At 42.3% G+C, this 26,543-nt stretch overlaps 1 protein-coding gene across 3 annotated transcripts; it reads right to left on the bottom strand.

The window, feature by feature from the left end:
- Positions 1-421: 421 nt before the first annotated feature.
- On the bottom strand, positions 422-21,676 carry chka (choline kinase alpha). Of its 3 annotated transcripts, XM_063477552.1 has the most exons (13): positions 21,203-21,313; positions 19,523-19,649; positions 19,144-19,204; positions 18,033-18,086; positions 10,293-10,406; positions 8,795-8,928; positions 6,585-6,689; positions 6,312-6,370; positions 6,131-6,218; positions 4,939-5,047; positions 4,757-4,863; positions 4,568-4,649; positions 422-3,806 (listed from the first exon to the last, which is right to left on the bottom strand). In XM_063477552.1, exons 2-13 carry the CDS (start codon positions 19,555-19,557, stop codon positions 3,747-3,749), a joined length of 1,008 nt encoding a protein of 335 aa, XP_063333622.1. In that variant the 5' UTR covers positions 19,558-19,649; positions 21,203-21,313; the 3' UTR covers positions 422-3,746. The 3 variants fall into 3 exon arrangements, with proteins under 3 accessions (XP_063333622.1, XP_063333620.1, XP_063333621.1); XM_063477550.1 differs by lacking the exon at positions 19,144-19,204 and having other exon boundaries at positions 19,541-19,649; positions 21,203-21,676; XM_063477551.1 differs by lacking the exons at positions 18,033-18,086; positions 19,144-19,204 and having other exon boundaries at positions 19,541-19,649; positions 21,203-21,676.
- Positions 21,677-26,543: the final 4,867 nt, after the last annotated feature.

Below are 26,543 nucleotides of genomic sequence, written 5' to 3'. Positions count from 1 at the left end.
GTTTGCATAGTTTTTTTTAAGTTTTGGGAACTAATGAGATTTTACAGTGTATGCGCAAGCACTTTGTGGGACAGTGGGAAGGAAAAGCTCCCTTTTAACAGGAAGAAACCAGCAGAACCAGGCTCAGGGAGGGGCGGGGCCATCTGCTGCAACTGTTTGCGGTATTCACAGTATTGTGCACTTGCCACAACCTGACTGGACTGGAAAATTAGAACACAGTTAATCTGTTGTGATGTAATGAGGAAACTGAGATACTGTGTTGGTTTCCATCCAATCTGATGAATGATCACTGAACATGCACGACACCAATTTTTGGTATTTTTAACCCAGCACAACAGAGCTTCAGAGGAACCGCGCGTCCTGGCAAGTGCCAATCATATTAACCAAGACTGCGTATCCAAACAACCACCAGAGTCAGCTGTTTTCTCATTTAACTTTTATTTGTGCAAAGCAGTAAATTTACAGCCAAAGTCATTTCTGTGTCGCTGCAGTTCACCTGAAACCTTTAAGTATGCTGTTATCTGTACGTAAGCATTCAGTATAGCTGCATAGATAGCAAAGGTTATCGCTACGAGCCACGTGACAGCGTAGGTGGGGCTGCTCTTCACAGAAAACAACACATCTTTATATAAAAAAGGTGGATTGAATCAACACAAAGTACATTCACAGTAACAACAGTAATGTAAAGGGTTTTCATTAGTTATAGTTAAGTAATGTTTTCTATATAGTTTAGTGAATACTGCCAAAAAGAAACAGAAACACGAGTGAAGGTTTTTGTTCCCCTGCAAGGGTTTAATTACAGTTGGATTAGAAGAACCAATTAAAGACTCATTTTAGTTCCTTTGGTCCAAAATGTGCATAAAACCTAAAGTAACGAGTATGGAATGTTAAATACTTGTACGTTGTGATGTTGGTTTTTTCAATATGGAATGTAAGAAAACATAAAACATCACAATACTGAGAGACAGCATGTACAGCAATGAAAGGTCAGGGCAAATTTCAACAAATTAAAGACAACTTCAAGTGCAGATTGAGTACAAGAAATGATCGAGAAAACAGAAAAACAAGTACTGTAACGCTTTGAATTTGAATATTTATCGAGTATAATCCACTGCTCGCAGACCTTAAGTCTCATTGTATCAAAATTTCACTACACCTAAAAAAAATTTTCAAAAGAAAATATAATAACTGTACAAAAGTACACCTGCATGTAAAATAAAGTCACAGTTCGTCACCTCCTAAAACTGTCCTCAAAAGTGCCACAGTAGACATTCAAACACCTCTGCATGCTTCTGCCGTCAAATGTTTAGTGTAGAGAAAAGTTTAGTTCCCCCATCAACAGGTTCCCTCCACTGGGAAACGCAGCATTCGCTAGGGTCACATTTTCAGTTTGGCTGCTTCCACAGCGCCTTTGTGGTAGCTGTACGACTTTCATTTGTAGCGGCACGATCACATTTTTCAAATCTGGGGTCAAACTAGGATCTAACAGAAGAATCCTTGGGTATGGGACAATCACATTTTGGACTGACTTTTGGTAAACGCCCTCATCCGAACAGAGATTTTACAATCATGGACAATCACACACTTATTGATGCCGCTTATAGTCTAGTTAACAAGGTCATTAAGGACAGCCATCAACCCCAACCACCAAGTCCCTTTCGACCAGTCTAGCGTTAGCTTTTGTTTTGGGCACATGTGAGGTCTAACTAATCCTCAGTGATGATCTGAAACCTTGTTTGTGTTCTTTAAACTGTTGTCCAAAGTGTTGGGATTCAGGAAGAGAGAATAATCGTTTTAACTCACATGCATTAAAAACTATTTCCATTTTTTTCTTATTGCTTTTCTCCAAAACAAGAGTGAGGATTCATACCGAGGGCTGGAGTCATCACCACCACCGATGACACCTCCTTTACCGTTTCAGAAACTATATTTAGATTAGGTCTCATACATTTTAGGATTGAAAGGTATAAATCTGTTAGAAGGATTATCCTCCTACAAAAAGGACAAAGTCTACAACAGGGTGGGCTTTGATTAAACCCAACGCTGACGCCTAAGCCTAGACGGGTGGCCAACGACCTGATGGATGTTAAAAGGTTAATAAAGTCGATATACTAAGAGTTGGTAACGAGGTCGAAAGCGATATCAGCAGGAGTCCTTGTGTTACATTAATACTGTATATTGATTTTTTTTAATGGAAAGCTTTGTTGTCATTGTCAGTCTAGCAGGCACTGCTATGCCCATGGTACCAATTAAAGTATGAAGAGGTACAGAAATAACAGGAAAATGATTTTTCACAATTTCATTTAAAGTCATTAAAAATGATGCCCCACCACTGATTAGTACACAATAGCAAAATACTGCAATGATGCAATTACAACTAATCAGGGTGAGGTAGAACTTAGCTGGTCTGGATGATCTCTTTGTGCCACGTGTCTATATCAAACCTCTATATCACCACCTAAAAGTAGCACCTCAGAGGTAAGCTTGACATACACAGGACACAGTGTTTGTCTGCTGCACTGCTGCATTTCTACCCTCGCTCAAGCAGACAGTGGCCATAACGTGCGCTTGGACATGACTCACATCAGTGACTCAGCTCTTGGAAACAGAGCGCTCTTGGTCTTAACTAAATGCCCCTTCAACAGCAGTCCAGTTACAAGAAGTAATTTATGCAAAGTTCAACTCTGCAGCAACACGTGACCGTCAGCATCATTACTCTGGATTATGGCTACAATGATGAGGCAGCATGGCAGCAGGCACTTGGGCCAAAACACCAGTGACGTCACCAACGAAGCCATCACCACAATAAGGAGCCATTGTCATGTGTTCAGTGTGAAGCTTTCTTCAATGCGGCAACAACATCTGGTTCCCAACAGACGGTTTAGCAGCCAGGCTAAATCAGACAACACAGACCCAACGTGTGCAGCTGTCACAGTGATCCATAATAATAATGATAATAATAACATGAAACCACCACACCACACCTTTGTCCCTTAAACAGTTAAGTGAAATCATAGGACTATAAGTAAGTAAGCTACAATGTGTCCTGTTGTAATGACGATACCTGACGTTCGATAGCTTTCATGTTGATTTGTAGAGGCTACCCCAGAAAAATATTCACATGTTTAGAAGTTCAAAATAACCGTGTTTGCCCTGGCCTGAAGATAATGTCAAACACACACAAAAAAGAAAATGAAACAAACATCAAGTGGGAAGAAAGTCGAACCTGTTAATCCATCAGCCCACCAGTAGCAGACAGAACCAGGCTACTGGGAGCTCTGGCAGAAAAGTTAAGATTCCGATTCTTTCCCACACAGCATTCCCAACGGAGAATGATCTACACATACTGTACATACACACTGATGCAATGCTAACACTTCTGAGCTAGCCACGCTCTCAGAACGTTCATGTTAGTGATATGGTTCAAACTGGGCCGAAACAAACTTCTGACCAGCGATGAAGGTTAGTGCGAGTCGATGTGTTGCCTCTGTTTTGTTTTGGGGGGTTTTGGCCTTCAGTTACGCCGTGTAAACTTTGAGCTGCAATGATTGTGGGGCATATTCGAAGCACCTACTAGCCACGTGATCAAGGTTTGGCTTTGGTCAACACAACACCAACAGTAGCCAGCAAATACCAGCAAGGCAGGGAGTGTAAGTAAAGCGTAGATCGCAGAAACTTTATCAGCCCGTGGGTCCTTGACGTTTTGGCTGAACGTGCTGTCAGAATACTGAATCATCTCGCCTCCTTTACACAGCCCAGGTCTTCTTCTGCTGGAAGTAGGCATCAAACCTGGCCTGTGCGTACTCCTACAACACAGGTAAGCACAAATGAATATGTGGAAACAAGGGCTTGTTTTAAGTAATAACAATAAATCCAAATGTAACCCTGTGTGCTCCGGGTTAAGCACATTCACACTAATAAAACATCAGTTTGTGTCAGTGTCTACAGTGTCTTTGCACAGTGAATTCTTCCTTCTTCTTCTTGTTTTAGATGTTACATCAGTTTGCTTGAAATTCACATTTGTGACTTTGCACTAGAATCTGAATTAAGTGTTGAAAATGTTATTAAAAAGTCACATTGATGAGCTTTAAGTCTGGATCATTTTAACCAGTACATATCCCAGAATCTGCACGCTTCGGATTTTCACCAAGCGCACGCAGCTTCCTGTCAGGATACCAAAACCCTGCCAGCTGGTGTGACAGCGTCCCGCTGCATGGCAGCCTGATCTGACCCGAGGCTGTCAAAGAAGCTGAGCACAGCCAGGCAGAAGCTAAAACTCCAACCAGAGGTAACGGTAACCAACTTCTATCACTGTTTGTCCTGAACAAACATATAAATTCCATGATTCTTTCTTTTAATGACCACTGCGCATCTTTTTGTGACAGCAGAGGAGACGACCAGGAATGCCCTGAATTACCTTTTTCGATGTATCTCACTTTGGTTCAAATTAAATCCTCCTCTTTCCTACTTGACATTTTACCAAAGCTGAAGTTCCTTTCTGTGCCCCGAACAACTTTGATATTGAGTAAAGTAAATAAGGACTCAAGTTAAGGAAGCAAAGACTCACCAGATATCCAAATTTGATGGTGGACAGCTGGGCCTGGATGATGGACCACAAGCCCCAAAAGAAGTGAGATGCCAGCGAGAACCTGCATCACAAAGACACAAAGTGTTTTCTACTTCCATTTAGCTTTTCACTGCAGTATCCTACGAGTTACTCTGCGTTAGGTAACGCGTCTTTGTACCCTAAGCTCACCTGTTGACCTCCACGTACAGCTCTTCTTTCAGCTTCATTTGGTCCTCTGCGCTCAAGCCATCGAACCCTTGATCTGACTCGCGCAGGTAGCGCTCAATGAAGTGGAGCTACGAGGAAACATTTCATGGCAGTCAGCAGTCCGTTAGAAAAATCGAATGAGCCCACTAACGTATTTTACACACCTGCTGGGCCTTTGAAGGGTAGTTCTGAGCGCTGACTTTAAAGAAAGGAAACTCATCGCAGTTGTAGTCGTACATCCATTCACAGAAGTGGTTACCGATATCAAATCCCCTGAATGGACAAAGAAACAAGAACACATTTATGAGCCAGTGCTGTTCCTTGTTTTGGTTTAGTTATAATTAAAAAGATAAGTAAATCTTCTCCCACAGGCAGTGACTGTAAAGTCGCAGTAATCCTGTGTGTGATTCAGTCTCATTCTTCCCTCAAGTATTCCCGAGTGCCGTTTCCCACACTGTTATCAGGAGCAGGACCTCCCTGTGCAGCGGGGGAGGCAGTGACCTGAGCTCGACCCTTTATTGTCGCTTCCAGAGAGAAAAAGCAATAACCCACAGCATGTTTTGTTTTGTTGTGTTCTTCCTGTACATGTGTTATAGCACACATGCAAGCCCTCTTCATGCCTCACAGGGTCACGTGTTCTATGTTATACACGGGGAGGACTTAAAGGGGCCAGGCTGAAGGGAGCTGGGAGGAAGAGGGAGTTCTGGGTAATATGCAGTGTTTCCCAGAAATGAGCGACGCACAAAGACAGAGAGGTGCAGAAACACAAGCACATCGTTGTATTCTCGTCTACTTCGGGTCATCATCGCCCTTCATCCTGTGTGCCTCAGCAGCCTGCCAAGTTCTGGTTACATAACAGCTGCAGTTAATATTTCAACAGATTAGGGTGGGCATGAGTGTAGGAATATCACTAAAACGCAGCCATAAGCCGACTGTGGCGGTTTTTCTTCTTGTTTACGCTCTGATTCTGCTAGCTTTGTTTCCCATTATAACCAGATTACAACCAGGTTATAATCTGGTTAGAGAGCACTGAATGTGACACAGGTTGGTAGGAGATGAGTGACGCAGCAGCAGTTCAGCACTCGAGTCAGGCTGTGCTCGGCGCATCAGTTTCACCAAACCATTAAAAAACTGCAAACATGGAGGTGTTTTTTCACTTTGTGTCAGTTTTTATTTCATTTGTTTTTATTTTTAATGATGCTGATCCAGTTTATCAATCTGTTTCTTGTTTCTAATGCTAACCCTACAATAATAACAATAGTGATATTAATAAAGACAGCAATGGACTGATGCAGAAACAGCTGGTGAGGGTTCCCAGGTCAGACTGATGTTACTGCAGATGTACTGCTCGTGTACCTGTAGTTGTAACTGCTGTATTCAAAGTCAATGAGCATCAGCTTCTGTTTGTCTGAGCTCTGGCGGCCTTTCAGCAGCAGGATGTTTCCTGAAAGGAGCAAACACACACAAGTTAGCACTGCTACAACAGAGGAAAAGAAATGGATGGTATGAAGAGCGACCTCGCGTCTTCAGGTTTTACCTTCCTGACAGTCGTTGTGGCAGAAGACCACGGGAGAATGAGTGGACTCGAGCAGAGACCTGGACAAACACAAAGGCGGTCACTTCATTATAAAGTCATGGATGTTTAGAGACTCTCAGCTGTGCTTCCTTTGCCCTCTGCGCCTGTGTAGCCTAGATTTTCACGCATGTTTCCTGTGGTAAGCCAGCATGTCCACAGTCTTGCATAACAGTCAGGAAACACGCATGTGTCATGTGTGCAGTGTTTTACAGCTGCGTGTCTGCAGCAACATACCTGAGCATTTCCATCTCCTGTGGGAGGTTATAGCTGAGCAGGCGGTTGAAGCGACGCAGGTGCGACTCTCTGGTGAAGTTCAGCCTCATCACTTGGCTCAGGTACCTGATCAAAGTGTTACATCCACACACGTTAATGAAAAGAGGAAAAAGTCATAGTAGATATGTTGGAAATGGAACACAGGTCACTACTTGTGTTGAAGTTACATTTAGTCAATGATAGCTTAGTTTTAAAATAATAAACAATAGTTTTTAAAAATAATGAAAACTTTTTCTCCAATTTTTAAGCTGGTCTAAAAATGTCTTTGTGTTTTTGATATTTGCACACGTTGGCTGCTATTTAAATTTGAGCATACAAATATTTAGATGTATGCAAGGCCCACAGTTGCTGCCAGTTCAGTGTACTTCACATATATTCTAACCACATCTTCTGTATGGGTGTAATTTTCTCTTTACAGGAAACAAAAACAATGCCCAGATAATCTCATCACATCTGGCAGCTTCCATGTGTTTCCCAGGACAATAGTTCCCAGTAGTGCTGGGCGATATGGAAAAAATATTTATCACGATATGAATTCTTTTATATCACGATAACGATATATATCACGATATACCACCTGACCTGTGGTCATCTGGAAAGTATGCAGTCTGTAAACAGCGAGTGGGGAGGGTGCAGTCTTTGTTTTGAGTTACCGTAAAGCATGTCGCAAATCCGGGTGCACGTAAAGCAGCACCATGTCGCAAAACCACAAGACGGAGTTTCTTTGCAAAAAATATCATTTTTTTATACTTTATTTTCTCTTTATTAGCCTATTTGCCACAGGCTATTTAACCCTTTAAGACCTACCATAGAACCAAGTCCGACAGAGCTTGTGTTTACATTTTACATGCTGTAGTGCCATTTGTGGGAGCATTTCAAGTTGCTATACATCAATACAACCGTTATAGCCCAAATTTTAATAATATGTATGCATTAAGTCCATAGTAACTACATAAATTGCAAAAAAGTGCAATAAACTACAAAAAAAATGAAAATCGTTTTTGTTTTGTTTTTTACATATATTTCTAGTTAGAGAAATTTAAGAGGCTTATCCCTCAAAACTGTAAATACAAAAAGGTTGCACAAAATAGTTTCCAACCACAAGAAATTTATTTTGAGTGTCTTCATAGTTTTATGTTTGAGATACACTAATTTTTATATACTACAGGAAAAATGAAAATAAATATTATAATGCATTAAAATAAACTATTTCCAACAGTGTCATTTGAGTTCTAAGCATCCCAGAAACGATACAGAAAAGCATAAAGTCAAACATGACTTTTAAAAACTACATTTTCCGCAAAATGACGTCACTTCCGGTTTCAGACAGGTAATGGCGGACATGCGATAGTTCGCGCTGACTTATATTCCAACGTAGGAAGTGTTATGAACAGCTGATCGGATCGGCAAAGCCTGTTTCTGGAATATTATGTTTTTGTTACTGCAAGTCTGGAATATTATGTTTTTGTTGCTGGAAGTGCTTTTTATGCATTTTTTGCAAAGCTATATGTGGCAGGAAACCGTGACCTAGGACAAGCTAATGGAATAAGATGTAAGTACAACTCCTACGGTTTCATATGCAAAAACAATTATTGCGCTACCTCACGTGGTTCCAGTTCTACAGGGATTTAAAAATAGTTAGGCAAAACGGAGTGTGCCTGCTCCGACCGGTTGTAAAGGGTTAATGATATATTTTATGTAATAATTTATAAATTTAGGGTTAGAAACAATAGAAGACAAATGGCACGATAGACACTTTTCTATCGTCCACACGATATATATCGTCATATCGCCCAGCACTAGTTCCCAGGTTTTCCCATGAATCTTTTGTGGCGGGAAAATCAGTCAAAGTTCCGAACGGCCGGACTCACGCTTTGCTTACATAACTCAGGAGGCGATCAGCCAGACATTTAGGCATGTATGAGGAATACTGATGGAAAAAGACAGCGGCCTTTATCAGCACACGCCGACAAACATTGAGCAATGTAAACCTCGTAAACACTTGATGCATAAGGTTGAAGGTATTTCAAGGGGATAAGCGATAAGCGACGGCCACCTGCAGAAGTCGATAAGTAATCAGTGCTGTGACACGCTATCTGGGAAAACTTGAACTGAGGAAACTTCATGTGCTCACTGCCTGACGCGGTGACGTACGGGCTCGGGTGACTCACTTGTCCATGGTTCCAAACAGCCACTTTGGTTCCTTGTTGAAGGGCATCCTCATCCCGTGAAACCTGGCCATCTTCTGTGCAACCTCAGCTGAGATGCTGGAGTCGCTCAGCTCACAGGTGTCCAGTTTACGGCTCTGTCAGAAGGACAAACTGCATGAAACCATGATCGTTGCTGGCTCTAACTGCATAAATCACAGGTTTGGTCAGGGTTTCTTTGACATCCAAACTAAAATCTTATCTTGCAGAGCCCCGGTGTGTGAGAGCCAAATAAGAAACGTTGGGGTTTTTTCAGACATCTGAAAACAATCTGGTTCCTACATCCAAACGTTAAACAATTTTTAAAGTCAAATTCTGTTCTGTAAGTAATTTAAGCCTCTAAATTCATCACTGAGCAACCTTTTAAAAATATCCACACCTGATATTCCTGTTTGAAAAGTTTTACGACTTATCACCGCCAAACTGCGTTGAGCAATTTTGAAATCCCCCGGGCCTCAAACTGTACACGAGCTGGAGGGTTGTGTTTACACTTGTTTTTATCCTGACACACACACGCACACACACACACACACACACACACACAGTTGGGTATTCATATCATGTGTGGACATAATGCTTTTCCTAGCCCCTTACCCTAACCATGAAAAATAAATGCCTAACCCTGACCCTAAATATAACCTAACTGTAACCCTGTAACTAAAACCACATTTTGTGTCTCAAAATGCCGTCAGACTTGTGGGGACTGGGATTCTGGTCCCCACAAAGATATGAATACAAACACACACACTCTAACATTTCTTTCCTCTCAGTCCTAATCTTGAAAAATAAAGTTGTGAGGATTGGCAACAGTATTGGACTTCTTTGAGTGCTCCTAAACTGCTAAAAAAAATCAAATAAACCACAAAGAGATTGAAAATATTTTCACTAAAACATATTTTTGTAAATGAAACAAAACTTTGAAACCAGGTGAAATGTATTTGGAGATTGTTCCCAACTTCATTAAATTAATCTTTATCAACTTTAGCAAAAATGAAAATAAAATGCATATTGTTTTCAGTTTGTAAAAAGACAGCATGTACGTCAAAATAAACTATTTCTAATAGGATACTGAGAACATCAGTACTTTGGAATAAAGTTCAACAGACAGCAGGAGTGCAGCTTTGAGAAGAAAGAAAGAAATACATTTCCAATTTTGTTTATTTATAAATGACACCACTTCCTGCTGTTGCAGTTAGCTGGTGTCCATGAAAAGGTGATTTCATGCTGACAACGTGATAATGTCTATTCATCCCGTAACAGCTGATCAGATCGATAAAGCACCTGCGTCTGGATCGTAATGTTTGCTTTTAACTTGATTTCTGTCAATCCTATTAGTGGAAGGAAACGTGATGTGTAAGTGCAGCTCCTCCGGTTTAATGTGCAAAAACAATCATTGCTCTCACTTAATTGGTTGCATAAATGTGAACGCCCGTCAGTAATGAAGGACCGCACGGTGACTTACGGGGACGTACTGCTCCAGGCGGCCCTGAGGGAAAATACCGTAGAGTTTGGGTCCAAGCTCTCGCTCAGCCAAGATGGCGAACATCACGCTCTCCAGCACCATGGCCTCGGCGCCCTGAAGATACACAACAGCAACACAGTCAACATTTCAGGTAACACGGTGTCAGAGTCCACAGCACCTCCACCGTTAGCTCCCATCACAGCCGCAGAATAGCAAATGAGACAAAGAGCTCTTTCTGGTCACACAGGCTGAAAACGTTAACATTAGAGTGGATGAATCCTCTCCTCAGCCACTTTCAGACACAGGCAGACTGCCTTTGAAAAGGAAAAATGTTCTTTTCAGGGTTTCTGGTAGGCAGCCTGCCAAAGCTGCTTCACATGAAAATCACTTTAGGTCTGACGTGTGAAAATGGCACAACTTCAGCAGAGTGAAGTGCACGTCTGAAAGGGGCTTAGGAGGCAATCAGGTGGTGGAGGACAAGGATGGATGATTCTGAATGAGGAGAAATGTTGTGGTTAGGGTTAGTAGGGTTTGCCTGTCAAAGCGGTGAGGAGAAACACAAGAGGTAGATGAAAATCTCCAGGAAGACTTGGCTTCGCTGTTGAAGCTGCTGGAGCAGAGGAGACAGACGGCCTTGTGTTTTCTCGTTTAATCTTAGAGACGCACAAAGCTCCCACGCCAACACATGCAGCCCGGAGACCAACGGGGGGCTGGAGGCTAACGGGGAGCCTCTCATACCAGCACAGTCACGTGTCCTCAAAGACCAAAACTGTGTGCTGACTCGATTCTGTTGGAAACCAGGCTTCTCACCAAATATGCAAGAGATCACCAGCTGGGCAGATGGACTGCTAACACATCGCCAGCAAAATGAACAGGACGAACAGGTTTGGAGTTAATTCTACAGTCGGGTTTCTTACTTTTACTGGAGTTTAGTTTAGAGAAAGTCATGAACAGACCATCCATTCTATTAAATCATGTCAGGAACTTGCACCAAAGACGACAACTATCATTGATTTCTGTTTACTTCTAAGATTAGGCTTAAAACTTTCCTTTTTTATAAAGCATATAGTTAGAGCTGTATAAGCACTCTATACATTGACTATTTCTTCTTCGGTCCCCTTTTTCATCCACCATGTGTTTATACACATCTCTGAATTTAATCATTACTTATTATCACTCTGTCTCTCTTTCACAGTGCGTCTTTGTCCCATCGTCCTCCCCTCACCCCCAACCGGTGGCCCCGCCCCTCCCTGAGCCTGGTTCTGTTGGTTTTTTTCCTTCCCACCGTCGCCAAAGCGCTTGCTCATAGGAGGTCGTATGATTGTTGGGATTTTCTCTGTGTCACTGTAAGGTCTTTACGCTACAATATGAAGCGCCTTTGTTGTTATTTGGCACTATATGAATAAAGCTGAACTGAATTTTCTTGTATTGCTATATCAGCTTCAAACTGTTTGAAAAGTTTGGAACATGCAGCGTTTATCAGCTCAGTGATTTCTTTAGTCTCTTAACTTTGAAAAATGTAAAGTCTAAATTGCTAAAGTGCCCATTTAATTTGAATAATCTCCATGTTGTGCTGCAGTTCAAGCCTTGAAATAAAAATCAGTGATATATTGCCATCCTCATACTGTTGAGTGAATAACCTTGAGATAAACTGCAGCAGAGACAGAGGTTTGGATCCAAACGTGCGCCTGCTTCTTTGGATAACAGCCATGGGAATGTGTTTCATAATGAGTGCCCGACAGGAAGCCGACTCAAAGAAAACAATGCTGCCCACTCTGGCCTCCTAAACATTATGAATTATTATGAACCACGCTGAGACCGTCCGTCTCAAAGCAGAACAGGACTGATCTCCCAACAAGGAAGCACAACATTGGACTCCAGGGAATATCTCTTTAGGGAATATGGGAATCTCTGCTGTGATAAAGCTGCCTACACATCCAGTAACCAGTCTCTGTTTACGACGTAACTCATGGGACCACCCAAACTCGGTAAAGCTATACACAAGGATGAGATTCTCTCGGTTCTCATGTGTTACATGGACAAGGTGTGGATGAGAAGCATCATAAGAAACTCACATGGAAGTAGATTATAGTAGCGCTATACAAATAAGTCTGATTTAAACTAAACTGAACTGAGTTTTTGGAAAATTTGACCTCACCTGACATCACCAATTATCAGCAGAATTTTAGCAGATGCACGTTTGGTAAAACGCCGCCTTGCTCTCGAGTTATCACGTTTACAGCTGCCTGGTGGGATGACAACAATATTCCATCTGCCTTTTACGGCAGCTATGTGGCTATTTTCCTGTTTTCTATCATATCTGCTGAAGAAAAAAGCAGAACAAACAATGCAGCACTAACAAAACACCAGTAAATTGGGCAGTACTTCTAATCTGTCCTAGCATGAAAGACCCTGGTTAGCATTGTTGCCCGGCTGGTGTAAAATTTGAATGTTCTCTTTTGTCACATGGTTCAAAAACATACGTGGGCATTGGCTTTTGGTAAGTTGGCAGAGCCTGTGGTTGTGTATATGTGTGTCACTGGTTGTCAGCCGGGTGTAGCCTCCGCTGATCCTGTGATGGTGTCTCGAGGCACTCAAACTGGTTTGTGAACCATTTCCGCATCAATGATTGTTCTCTGAACACTTTGCTAACATCCACAGTTAGCCATCAATAACAGTGGCAACCTAGTAACTGTCAGCACTGCTGTAGTTTAAGTTACAGTCGATGAGAAACATCATGAATTCTGGGATTATTAGCAGCTTAATAGTTTGTTGACCTGGTTAAGGGAATGTCTGAACTTAATATTCGCATAAATACATTTAAATCAAACTGTTATTTCCTTTTTTCATGGTTATTTCAGTCGATTATTAATAGCATACAGATATGCTCTCTGCGCCTACATCCAGATACTTCTGTCTACATACTATTATGCAGTACACTGTGTACTTATGTAGTGCATGAATTCTGACAGGGTTGTGGTTTTCTAAACTGCAAACAGCAAGTTGCTGATTTACTGCGGTTGATTGTTGTGCAAGACGCAGCATGTTCTGAATGTTTAAAACCACAACGTCACACAAACAGGAACACTCAGTTCTTCCTGCAGTGAAGACGACAGCGTTGCTATAATAAATGCGATCGTGCGTGATGTCAGTGCCTGAAAATACCTGCCGTTAGCTTGTTAGCTAGCGCTGGCAGTGCTGACTCCTCTCATCCCACCATTAAACCAAAATGTGAGGCGGTTTAGAGGATTCCTGACTTTTTGACCCATATGGGTGCATCATACAGATACCCGTGGTGCTCTTCATGCAGCCATACTTGCTAGTATGAACACAATGGACGTACAGAGCGATGGAAGTGAACACGTTAGCGCCGTGAACACGTTAGCGCCGTCTCCTGACCGCAGAGCAGCTCGTTCACGTTTATTCCCCTGCTGTTCACTCAGAGAATGCTCCCTGTGCTTACATAATGTCTTATCTGCAAAGAGCTGATCGCAGCCATTTTCAAATCTCCGACATGAATTATCCACATTATCATAATCATCTTGACACAAATGCTGGCAGATAACGAGGCCTCAGAGCGTTCACAATGTGCTGAAAAATAAAGGTGTTCATATAAAATATTGATTTTCAAGCTCATTAGAATTGTACAAACTCTGTTGTTGCCTAAATGCTGTATTTCCATGGATGTTTGCACCTTCAAAACTCCCCACATTGATTTACTGCACATCATAAAGAAATGAGGGATGACTCAAAACTATAATTTCACTTATGAAAAAAAGTAAAATGCAAACGTCTTTGTACCTCATGGCAAGTTTTTTAGTAAAGCTTTGTGTTTTAATGTGGGAGTCTTTGACTTTGAAGCCACCATTTAAAGTCCATTGGTCCAAACTGGAGTTTTTGGCACTTCTGAGCTGGTTTAACACAAACATGTCTGCCAGTAAGACAGCAATTTAAAATATCAAATCAGGGACTCAGCCTGTGCACGTCCTAACATTTAAATACATGCTTCAGCCTGGACATTAGAGCTCAGTCATTCATTTAAATGTTAAATGATAAAGTGAAAGCATACTAGTGACCCAAATGTCAGTTAAGTGAATGCACTGGTCCATTTCTGTTTGATGGGCTCTTTAGAGGCTGCTGCATCAGCCCACACGGTGAGCGCGGTCGGTATCGACAGCCTGCAGTCCTCCCTCGACCTCACTTTCACTTCCTCTGACCTATTCCAAATGCCAGTGTCTGTTTTACATGCATGTTTGACTTGCTTTCTCTCCCACAGGTTTGTTAATTATCAACCAGTGTTAGCCGTAACCCCGGCTCGCGGCTCGGACGCAGAAGAATCTAAACATTCCTGATGAAAAACTCCTCCTACAGTTTTCTGTCGCCTGACACGGCATCGTCTGTGCTGCTACCCGAGGAACATTCGGTCTAACGTACACTCTGTTCCTGGTGAATATTTGATTACGACTGAATCCAAGTTGTTATGCCAGTCATCTACCGGTGCTGCGTCTCTGCTCAGAGGTATTTAGCAGGCTGGCCTTGGAGCAGGTGCACCGTGAGCTTCAGACAGCTGCTGCTCTAACCTCAATACTTATCCACCCTGCTATGAGTGTAAGACGATGGATTAATGAAGGTAATAAAAGGACATCAAAAGAAAGCACATTATCTAAGAGAATAGATCAAACTGAACTCCCTTTGAATAACTTAAGTGTTCCTCCTCCGAGTACTAAGTGATGATCACAACGCTAACCCTGACCTTGACATATTAAACTATTCTGCCAACGGCTTGGTAACAAAAATAATCTTTCTGCCTGACACAGATTAAAAAAATTCACATTTTTACCCAAAATATCTGTTTTGGTCTTCTCCAAAATATAAGATAAGGACCGAGGTTACGGTTACCACCTGTGACGACTTAAGATCTCAGAGAAATACAGGAGGAAAGGGGCGGCACAAGCCTTCATCGCTAAAAAATGGCCAACACTTTTATATCAAGCTACATCCTGAAACCAGCACAGGGTTTGTAGCCTAACTGTGTCACTGTGTCGTCTTCACCTGGATGTAAACTCTGTCCGACATGTGAGCTACAACTCTGCTGTGACGACTGAAACATCCAAGGAATTAGGTCCGCATCATCCTTTCTAATCCAGATGGGATTTACATTGACAGACTGCATTGTTAGGGAAGGCAGATCTAGGCGAGGTTATCCGAAGACACTCGCAGTCCAGCGTTAGCCTCACTGCGAGCTGAAGATTAGAGAAGTGGAGTCGAGGGGGAGGAGCTGCCATCTTTATGGAAAGATGCTTGAGTGGAAACAATGGCTAACTTGCTGATGACCTAATCTCAGTCCCATGACAGAGAGTCATGATTCAGCTTTGTAACGTGAAGGTCAAAGGGGGTCACATGATGCCGCGTGGGTACAGAACTTTCTGGGTGAGTGGGTTTAAGGCTCGGTACACTGCCTGCAGTGATACCCTGAACACATCTGTGCTGGTTATCTATTTCACTAAAATTAGTCTTTTTATGAGGCTTGCGTAACACGCAAACTTCCTTCACTTGTGCATTTCAGCATTTTATCTTCCTGTCTGCACATTAAGAACACTGCAGACTGTCAGCACTCAGCTCGTAATTACCCTGAACATGCTTTTAGCAGGTTTACAATACACGTATTACAAAATGTACAGCAGCAGGATGCGAATTAACAGATCCAACGAATCAGATCTGCTGTTGACTATAGAATGAGATGGAAATAGTAAAATAATACCAGTTTACCTCAGACACACAGCTACTCACATGTAGTCCCAACTCTGCCAACAAGAGCTCAACTGACCCTGAAATATGGACGAAATCCTGAGCTTCACCTCCTCGACTGAACCATGAAATCCTCCCCGCTCATGCCTCCTCCTGAGAATTGGACCAACCCAGAATCTCCATGTCTTCCTTTTCTTGTGAGGAAACATCGGCACCCGCTCATCGTCGCTTCATGTCGACTTAATTTGTTTTAGGACAAGGTGTGTGTATATGTTACATCACAGGTTGGCATCCAAAAAGTTTAGAGGACTGCGAGGGAAGATAACACCAGAACTACATCCTTCAAAGCAATCATCAAAGCAGCACCTCTTTAAGCCACTGTGACCTCTGTGTGTGGGGCTGCAGTGATTTTAGGCAGACTGTATGAACTATTACACATTACATTTATGATTCATTTGGGGTCAATAACGATAACCTGCATCGCTGCTTGCTGATCTCGCTGTTGGCCAGCTGATGCCACATAAGCCAACAAAGACATTCAGAACAGTTTATTGTAACATTGTTACAACAACTTGAATGAACCGTTATCACCTTAACACGTACGTCTGCAGTCGTAGATGTAACTCTAGCTACTTAAATACTGCATCATCTCCTTTTTGTGTTTTACATGTTGTGACCACAGTGATAAGGTGCAGTATCACCAACTATGAGGTTAGTGTCAATCAGACATTTTTCATATGTGTACCACTAACATGACATCAGTACTTTAGTTTTTTAATTTCTCGCTAAATTAAAATTGAAATAAAACTTTTTTGTTGTCTGTTTTGCTTTTTAACCTTTGACCTAGACGGCTGTTCTGTTTTCTGTTTTCCTGTTTTGAAGATATACACGATCGACCTGGGTGGCTGTGGTGGTAGTGGAGGTAGAGCAGAAAGGCTGGTGGTTTGATCCCTGCTTGCCAAAGTATCCTTAGGAAAGTTACTGAACTCTGATTTGCTCTAAATGCGTTCACCAAAGTGTGCACTTTGAGTTCTCGAGTTGAAAACTGCTGTACATGAACCAGAACATTTACCTTTGCTGGAGAATAATGGAACTAAATGACACTAAATGACCTTTGTGGTGCACAGAGGCAGCAAATTCAGCTGCAATGTCATAAAACAACAATTATTTTTAAAAATGCACAAATCATGTTAATTACATTTGTATCATTAATATGTCAGTTTAATGTGAGATCAAACAGTCAACAGAAGTACATTGCAAAACTCCAAACGGTGGTAACATTACACATTTAATAAAGGTGTGTTCACACCAACAGCAGAGAAGAAGTCTCTGCAAATACGCGACTGTGAAAGTCTTCTGGAAGCAAATACACATCCACGAGGGCTGTTTAAACTGCAGGTCATGCGGAAGAGCGTGTAAACACGGGGAATAATGTCACGTCTGCCACCAGGTAACCAGCGAGGGCGAGATTTATGCTGAAAGGGCCTAGTTTCAGAAACTAGAAGGTGTTACCGTTCAAATCGAGTCTCGAGATGCATTTTGACCAAATGAGTGAAAATGTGGACCTAACCTGTGAACCTCTGGTCGTCGGGGACGTTGACGATGCTAAGAGGTTAATGACCAGCTACAGTTTATATCTCCTGGGTGTCTGTGCTTTGGTTTAGGTGTTAAAAGACAAAATCCGAAATTGAACGGAAGAAAAAAGTAACACTTTAGATTTTCAGTCATGCAGTGTCGGGTGAGCCAGGTATTAAATTAACAGGCTACAAGTATTCGGCCGTTCCTGTGAATTCCCCCAAAGCCCCGCCGACCCACGTGCTCAGAGAAACCTGGCGGATCCCCTTCAGGCTCAGCGTGAGTTAGAGAGGAATTTAGGGGAGGAGAACAAATCTTCTGAGAAATCAGTGAGAGGGGGGAGGGGGCATACACATGTGAGTCGAGTGTTGCTGTGGACGTACACTCTGAGTAGAGAAGCTGTCGTCTGTTACTTACTTGGAAGTGATTTTCTTTGTTTGACTCTCGAGAATCCCCTTTATTACAGGACATCTATCAACAAGAGAAAAAGGGAAGAACTATCCATGAATACATGCCGCCAAGCCGCCCGTCAACATCAAAGCTGTGCCTGCGGTGCAGACAGTACAGTATGAGCTCAAACACACACCGAGTCTTTTGGATGCGACAGTGCAGAGGACTGTTCAGGCAGCGGCCCTCAGACTGAAGGCAGGAGCAGAGCAGAGGCAGATGGATAGGAAACCTGCACTTTTACTGAGAGTTGCAGGTTTCTGCTCATCAGCATCACATAACTTTATTGCTCAGAAACAGTCTCCAGTGCAGTTACGCTCGGTTTAATCATTAGTAGCTGTGCACTCAGACAAAGGCATTCGTCCCCTAATCATATTAGCTTTTTGATTAGACATCGTTAATTCCTCCTGCGGCACGGCGGAGACGACCGCAGTTACCTCGGTTAAAGGACTCTGTGATGCGGTGCTCTCGTACATCCCTGGCAATAAAAGCTAACTGCTTACGTGCCCATTAGCAAGCACACAGAGCAGAGTTAATACTTAATGCAGGTCTCCTGCTAATGCACCGTCAGCTGCAAATGCCAAATTTAATGGCTGAATCTCAGCTGTGACTCTGTTGTGTTCTGACTGCCAGCAGGAGATTAGAATATGCTGTGCACACATCTTGCTGGCCTTGAACTCTTACCGCTCGCTGTTTGCAAGCAAAACCACTCCGACGTGGCGAGTGCCAGCAGCTAAGCGCTATCGTAAGAGTGGATCTGCTGATGAGTCTGACATCATGAACTCTGGACTCAGTGGCCACGTCATGCAAAGAGATTATTTTTTCCAAAAAAAGCACCTGATGGGCAGCAGAAATCTGATCTATCTGATCTGAGCCGTGGACGTGCCATCATCAGGTCCGCCGTTTGTCCGCTAGCTTGAAAATGAAGCTGACTTCTTAATGATTAAGAATCACAAGACAGGGATTTAGAGCAGGAAAAGGACAGGCAGGAGGACTTTGTTCTCCTTCCTAGCGGCTGAGCTACATGAGTGTGTGTTACATCTTTGTATTAGGCTGAGACTTCATAGATCTCATACTGTACCGTGTTTTTGGGTGGGTTCACCTGGGAACAAGAGTGCCCAAGGCACGCTCCTTTGGGAAGCCTACGGCAAAGAACACATGCATGTACAGCCATGGGGGTACATCACCATGTACAACAATGGCTAACACGCACACAAACACACATACATGAAGGCATAACTGCATGCATACACTAATATAAGCATGTGACACACATTCACACATAACGGCACTTTCACTCGTCTATTTTGTTGTTTATCTGTAACACTTTTACATGTCTGCTCTTATTTGTGTGTGTGAGTAAAAAGAAGTAACTGCAGACTAAAAACTACCGAGGGGGAACTACTTCCTTACGTCCTCATGGCGACTCTGGGTTACTTTTTGCACAGTAAAACACTGACATGTGATGTGGCTCCCACCTGCAGGATGGCCCCATAGAGGCGCAGCAGGACGCTCCTCGGCTCGTCCCCAACACAGTTCAGGCTGTCGGGGAGGCTGCACAGAAAGAGCTTGTTGCTCAGACCACCCCTGGAACACAGACAGACAGTGAATATGATATTGATATTTGCGTGTGTGTGATTAAATTATGGATTCACCAGTGTATAGAAGAAAAACACCAAAACTAGCAGCTCTGTAGTGGAGTGGTTTACACATGTGCCTAACAATAAAAAGATCCCAGGAGGACGCACTGCTCTCTTTTCCACAGAAGTTTTCCTCTTGAATAAGGGAGTGGCTTAAAATAGCATTTAGGGGCCAATATTGTTATCGAGCTCATACTGATATCAGCACACCGATTGTAAACGCAAGAAGAAAATTTAAAAAATGACAAGAAATAATGTCATCAGCTGTCATCCAAATTCTTGTGTTAAACACAGATACAGCTACCAGCCATCATTTTAAACAGATGACAAGAGGTCATGACCTGAGGTTTCATTTTTCTGGCAGCACTACATCAATCAATCCTAATCTACACTCAAAGGTTAGTTTATTTAAAAAGTTTATCATTGAGGAAAATGTGCTTTGTGTAGGGTGAACGTTTACCAACCAAGTAAAGTGGACCAGATCCCATTAAATCTAACATTTTACACTTCATGTAACAAAACTACAGTTTTACATGTAATTAAATTATTTAAAGTCCGCATTTCTGGAGTTTTTTTCATTTTAGAGTGAGCACTTTCTCTTTTAACACTGCTTCTCTAATCACGGTGCTCCACAAGGCTCAGTCCTGGGTCCATTAATGTTTCATTTTTAATGTTTTCATTATATTTCTCATCACTGTGAAAAGTGCTTGCTTACAAAACTTCTACCAAAGAAAAGTGCTGCTTTAAAAAAGGCAGACTTTTTTAAGTTTAAACATTTGTACACTTTGAAGTAAAAACTATCTGCAATAAAACCCATTAAATAATCACAACACTGATGCCAGAGTGGTTTAACAGTAATGACTGAAATGAGTTAAAGTCGGCTTTTGGGACAGATTTTCTTTTCTTTTTTGAGTGTAGACCAATTTGGGGTTTTTTTTTCTTCTGAGTGGGAGGTAGGCTCCCACTTGCTATCAACTACATCACCCGTCGGGCTAAGAATACAGACTGCACTATATATATATATATATATATGTATGTGTGTATATATATATATATATATATATACATATGTGTGTATATATATATATATATATATATATATATACATATATATATATATATATATATACACATATATATATATACACACATATATATATATATATATATATATATATATATACACACATATATATATATATATATATATATATATATATATACACACATATATATATATATATATATATATATATATATATATATATATATATATATATATACATACATATATATATATATATATATATATATATATATATATATATATATATATATATATCAGCAGATTCTGACACAGGAACATGAAATGAGCTCTGCTGTTTCGACCACTCTGGGTCACATGGCTCTTGTGAGATGATCTCATCATACGGTTTACAGAAAAACACACATCGGATGGTGAAAATAAACAGAAATAACGGTTCCGATGATCATCCGCACCTGATGATGGTGATCTGGAACAGGTCCTCGGCCAGGCTCTTCCAGGCTCCGTGCAGGAACTCCCTGCACCACAGATAAGCCCTCCTCCGGGTGTCTGGGTCGGGCTGGTCGGAGCGGACCAGCTCATCACAGTCCTCCTGGGTGTCTGGCTGGACCTGCAGGGCGTTCTCGGTCACCAGCAGGCCCAGCGACATGGAGGGGGAAGAAGAAACCCCGTTGATGAATTTGGTTTTCATTTTTTCGACAGGAAGACAGGAAGAAGGCGAACGCGGGCCCCCTCCGGTGCGTGTGTCGCAGGAGGATATATTTCAGTTATTTCTCTCGGTGTGGAGCCCACAGTGCGGCAGGTTTCTGCTCTTTAAGTCTTTTTTTAACAATAATAATAATAGTAACGATGAAAATAATCGTACGAGCTTCGCAAATAACGGAGACAAGCTAGATGCGTCTGTCCGCGCGCAGGGAATGAATTATACTGAGAGACGCGCGCGCAGCATCTCGGAGTGGTGTACAAGGAGGGGAGGGAGGGGTCACATGACACGCCTGCGCCCCTTCTCGTCTCTGATTGGATGGCTGTGACACAGCCCCGCAGGACCAAAACAAACCCTGACGGTGCGTTCAGGGAGTGTCGGACAGAGAGAGCAATCCTGAAGTCCGGGAAAACGAAACAGTTTTTCTCTGTTTAGACCCGCAGGGTCAAACATAAGGCCCGGGGGCCAGAAAGTCCAAAATAAATTTTGGACTTTTAACTGTATTTACTGGTTTAAAATGTTTTAAAGCATTTGCTACATTCATACTACATTATTACTCCATTAGGAAAAACAAGTGAATGAGAAACTTTGGGGTGGGCATGGTGCTCAAAAAGACAAAGGATAACAACATTTAACAAAAATATTGTTAAAAACTGGTGATAAGCTACCAGAACCGTTTTGGCAACTTTTTTTTGTAGTTGTTTTGAAACTTTGAACTTCTTGTTCTTTTACTAAGACATCTCAAGTTTTAAATGTGTAGTTAAACTTCTTTACACTGACACAAAAGGAGAGTTTCACTGGTTACAGTAAATGAAACTGAATTGGTCTGGCTGTAGTTGTGTTTGACATCCCTGTATTATACTGAAGTTTAAAGAGTACAGGCCCCCTGTGAAGCCTCTTTAGCTTGCTGTTTTCTGGAAGAAGGTACAAGAGCATAAAAAGGAGGACCAGCAGATTAAAAAAACAGCTTCTCCCATGGGCCATCAGGCCCAGCATAAACTCTGCCGATCCCTGTGTAACATGTACTTTAGGTGGAAAGTGCAATAATTAAAATACCTCTCTTATATCCATATACTGTATTCCTTTGCCACTGTAAAAGCTGCTATCATTAGTATTATTAGCTGTTATTTATGACAGCATAAAACATATTTGTTATTACTCTTTTGTTCTAATAGTATGACTTTTTTTTAGTAGATGATGTGCCCTACCTAGCTACCTAGGGGTAGCTACAGCCACCCCACAAAAAGAGCCAAAAATAACCACAAAGAGGTTGGAAACTACCTCAAAGAGATAAAGGGACTCAAACCAACCAGAAGATTCACAAAACTACCACCAAGAAATGCAATTTCACTACAAAGAGACACAAACGTGAACCCCCACAAAGATATTCACAGTGCCCAGAAGGAGACAAAGACAGAGGTCAGAGTTATTACAGTTTATTATTTTAGAAATAATGGTTTCTCTTGGTTTTAATTGTTGATGTATTAGTTAGCTGAAATGTTTGGGGTTTTTTTTTTCACATTTATCTTTAGTTTAGGTTTATTTAACTATAATAACCGTGGTCCAGGTAGGCCATCAGTGGATCTTAGTGCTCGGCCTCAGGCTGGCAGCCTCCTACACATCCCAGTAGCTATCCCATGTAAGTGTACTATTACAGCTGCTTTAACCTGCCCACACTTGCTGTGCACCACTTTGCAATCCCCACTCCCCCCACCCCAACAACTCTGACCACTGAGTACATGAATGCGTGAAACAACAGACATTAAAACACACCTGAAACACTGTGAAGGATGAATAAAGCTGTTTGACTTGTATCACACTGTGTAACAAATCTGCACTCTCTTTTCTGCAAAGTTGTTGGGTTAACAAATTGATACCAAATTGCATATAAAGTCTTACAGTGCATTCCCTCCCTCTTAAAATATTTGAGAACCCCTCGCACCCCGGCATCGGTTTGGATTTCCAACATTCTGAAGAGTCAGTGAACGCACCGTGAACATCTGCCACATTGTTTTGTTGCTCAGTCACGTAGCCAGAAAATCTCCTTTGGTCCTGGAAACCTGCCACAGTTTCTCCTCATGCATTTGGGCTGGAGTTGTGTTTGTTTTGAAGGCCTCTGCCCCACTTTTACACAAAGACGAGTTCATTATGAAGACAATATGAATGCACACAGGAACGCAAACATATACACGCAAATGGCTTCCACAGCTAGCAGAATTATGGTGAAATATGATGCTTTAATCTTGCATGTTTGACGTTTGGGACATTAAATGGTAATCGTACTATTTTGGTATCACTGACTGAAAATCATTTTTGGGATACTCATGAAAATATATTTTAAAATCTAGGGAGCTTTGGGGGGGGGGGACTTCTTTAAGTTTCTCGAAGACGTCTCATCGGTTCTAGGTATTTAAACCCAGGTGGGTGTTGTCCCTGAAGAGGGTAGTTGATCATGTGCCACCTCACACGAGTCAAGGTGTGGAAAAAAAGTTGTGAAATCAGCAGCATTGAGATAAACTGATGAAGGATGTAAGTGGACGTGAAGGTGCCTGGGAAGGATCTCAAAACTGGATTCACAGTTGGTGTCGTAAGACACCCCTTTTGTTCAAAGATGGGCATTCACAGTGGACAGAGATGACTTCTTTCACTCCTCTTTCAAACCACCTGTTTTCTCTGTGCAACATGTGAACACTGTCACTGACATCATGGCTCTTCTATGTTGTGACATGCATTTATGGTGTGGCTGTTTGAACAGACCAGTTGGGATAATTTTTAGATTTTAAGAGTGTTATTTCCATGTTTGGGTTCCTTTTCTTTCCTTTCTGCCTCATGGGGAATGTTTTCTGTCCATCTTTACAGGGTTCTGATTACTCCAAGACTGTGCTCCAGAGGGTGGTGGGAGTCAAAGAATAGGTACTGGTGATTGACCCACGTGTCCTCCATTTATCTGTACCGGTAGCTAGGTGCTGAGCCAAGAGCTTTACTTTCCACTTCCCTCATGTACAGGTTGACTACAATGCATGACACTGTGAGCCCATGGCACATCCATGTTCTTGTCTGTAGAAAACTTAGAATATACTGTCTACTTTCAATGACTGACTCTTATACAGTAAGTGGCTCTGTGCTGTCTGGCTAGCTGCACTGAAAATCCACCTGTTTGAGTTTGCAAAGCACAAATGTAATCAGTGTGGGGAAGGGTCTGTTTGAGTCAGCTGACGGGTGGTTCACTGGATCGGGAATCTGTGACAAGTCATGTCTGTTTTTGAGAGCAGGGCTCCACTGTGTAAATTAGACTTGTATGTATTGTTTCATGTCCACTTTAAGATGATTTGTTTACACCAGTGATTCCGGACATGTAGACCGTGGCCACCTGGTGGGCTGTGGAGGTTCGCAGGTGAGCTGCAGTAGTAACAGAAATTTAGTTTGAAATTACTAACAAGTATCTGCAGTTACATATTTATGAAAATACTCATGCATCCATTTATCCATTTTCTTCCGATTATCCAGGGCCAGGTTGCTGGGGCAGCAGCCTAAGCAGAAAAGCCCAGACCTCCCTCTCCCCAGCCACCTCCTCCAACTAGTCCAGGGAAACACCAAAGTGTTCCCAGACCAGCCGAGGGATCTTCATCCCAGGAGGCACCCTTATCAGATGCCTGAAACCATCAGCTGGCTCCTTTCGATATGGACCAGTTGCGGCTTCCCAGCTCCCCTCCCGAATGGCCAGTCTCCTCACCTCTCCTTAAAGGAGAGCCACCCTAGCCACCCTTCAGAGGAGGCTCATTGTATCTGCCATCTCATTTTTTCGGTCACTACCCAGAGCTTGTGACCATAGCTGAGGGTAGAGATGAAGATCGACTGCTAAATTGAGACCTCTCAGCTTTCTCTTCATCAAGACGGACCGGTACAGCATCGGCATCACTGCAGATACACCACCAATCTATCTGTTGATCACCCGCTCCCCCTCAATCGTGAATAAGATCCCGACATACTTAAACTCCTCCACTTGGGGCAGGAACTCGTCACTGACCCAGAGCGGGCCCTCCACGCTTTTCCAAGCTTGGAGGTGCAGACTTTCGTTCCTGCTGCTTCACACTCAGCTGTCAACGTGATAATAATGATAATGTATACTTTATTGATGCCCATGGGGACATTACTGTCTCTGCATTTAACCCATTCACTCAGTGAAGCAGTGGCAGCCACTAATCAGGCGCCCAGGGAGCAGTGTGTAGGGACAGTACCTTGCTCTTAATCATACACACCTTCACTGCTCTTGTATTGAAGCGTTTGTTTGTTGAACAAAATCTTCAAGGAAATCCATCACTTTCTCTTCTATTTTTATTACAGTGCAGATTTAAGTATGTGTGGGAGCTTTTATACCCAACCTCACTGGGTACCTCATGCAGACAGTTAGTGTGTGTAGAGCAAAGCACAGCACAAAAAAACAGGACAGAGACACTGACTGCCTCAAGGTTGTCATAACCTCCCACTGATTTTTGCAGTGGGAGGACAACAAGAAACCCTGAGTTCATGAGCTATTTGCTCAAACCCAGTCTGTAGTTTGGGACAGCGCGAATGTAACTAACTGGACAGGAAGAGAACCCGGGACAGTTTTAACACTGTCTGAGACGTTTGACACACTCCATCCGAGCCTTCAAAAGTTCAGTCAGAGCAAAGGCCGATGAATCATCGTCACAAAATCCAAAATATAAGTTCATCAGTGCCCAAAGGTGGAACCTTGGACACAAAAGCCAGCAGATGGGCTTTCTGCCGTTTCTGACATGCACTGCACTTTCCCCCCGTTTTAAAGAACTACAAAGCCCTGGTGTAAAGGGGTTCAAGCAGATTTGCACAGCAGCTGTTTCTCCTCCACATTCTGCAAACAGAGAAGGTGGCAAAGACTTACACTCCACAACAGGAGATGGAAAATGCATCTTCAGACGAGGCCAGAACAAAGGGAGCTGCTATGCTTATGTTTTAATGGTTTTGTGTGATTTTCTCCTCACAGGAAAGGGACAGGTTTGACCCTCAAACAAATGTTTGCTCACTGTGAATCATTTACTAGTTTGGTACCTTTAAATTTCATTCATTACTTT

Source organism: Pelmatolapia mariae, linkage group LG7 (assembly GCF_036321145.2).
Source record: "Pelmatolapia mariae isolate MD_Pm_ZW linkage group LG7, Pm_UMD_F_2, whole genome shotgun sequence".
Classification (NCBI taxonomy): domain Eukaryota; kingdom Metazoa; phylum Chordata; class Actinopteri; order Cichliformes; family Cichlidae; genus Pelmatolapia; species Pelmatolapia mariae.
The sequence above is the reverse complement of the archived record's forward strand: the minus strand, read 5'-3'. Positions and strand labels throughout refer to the sequence as shown.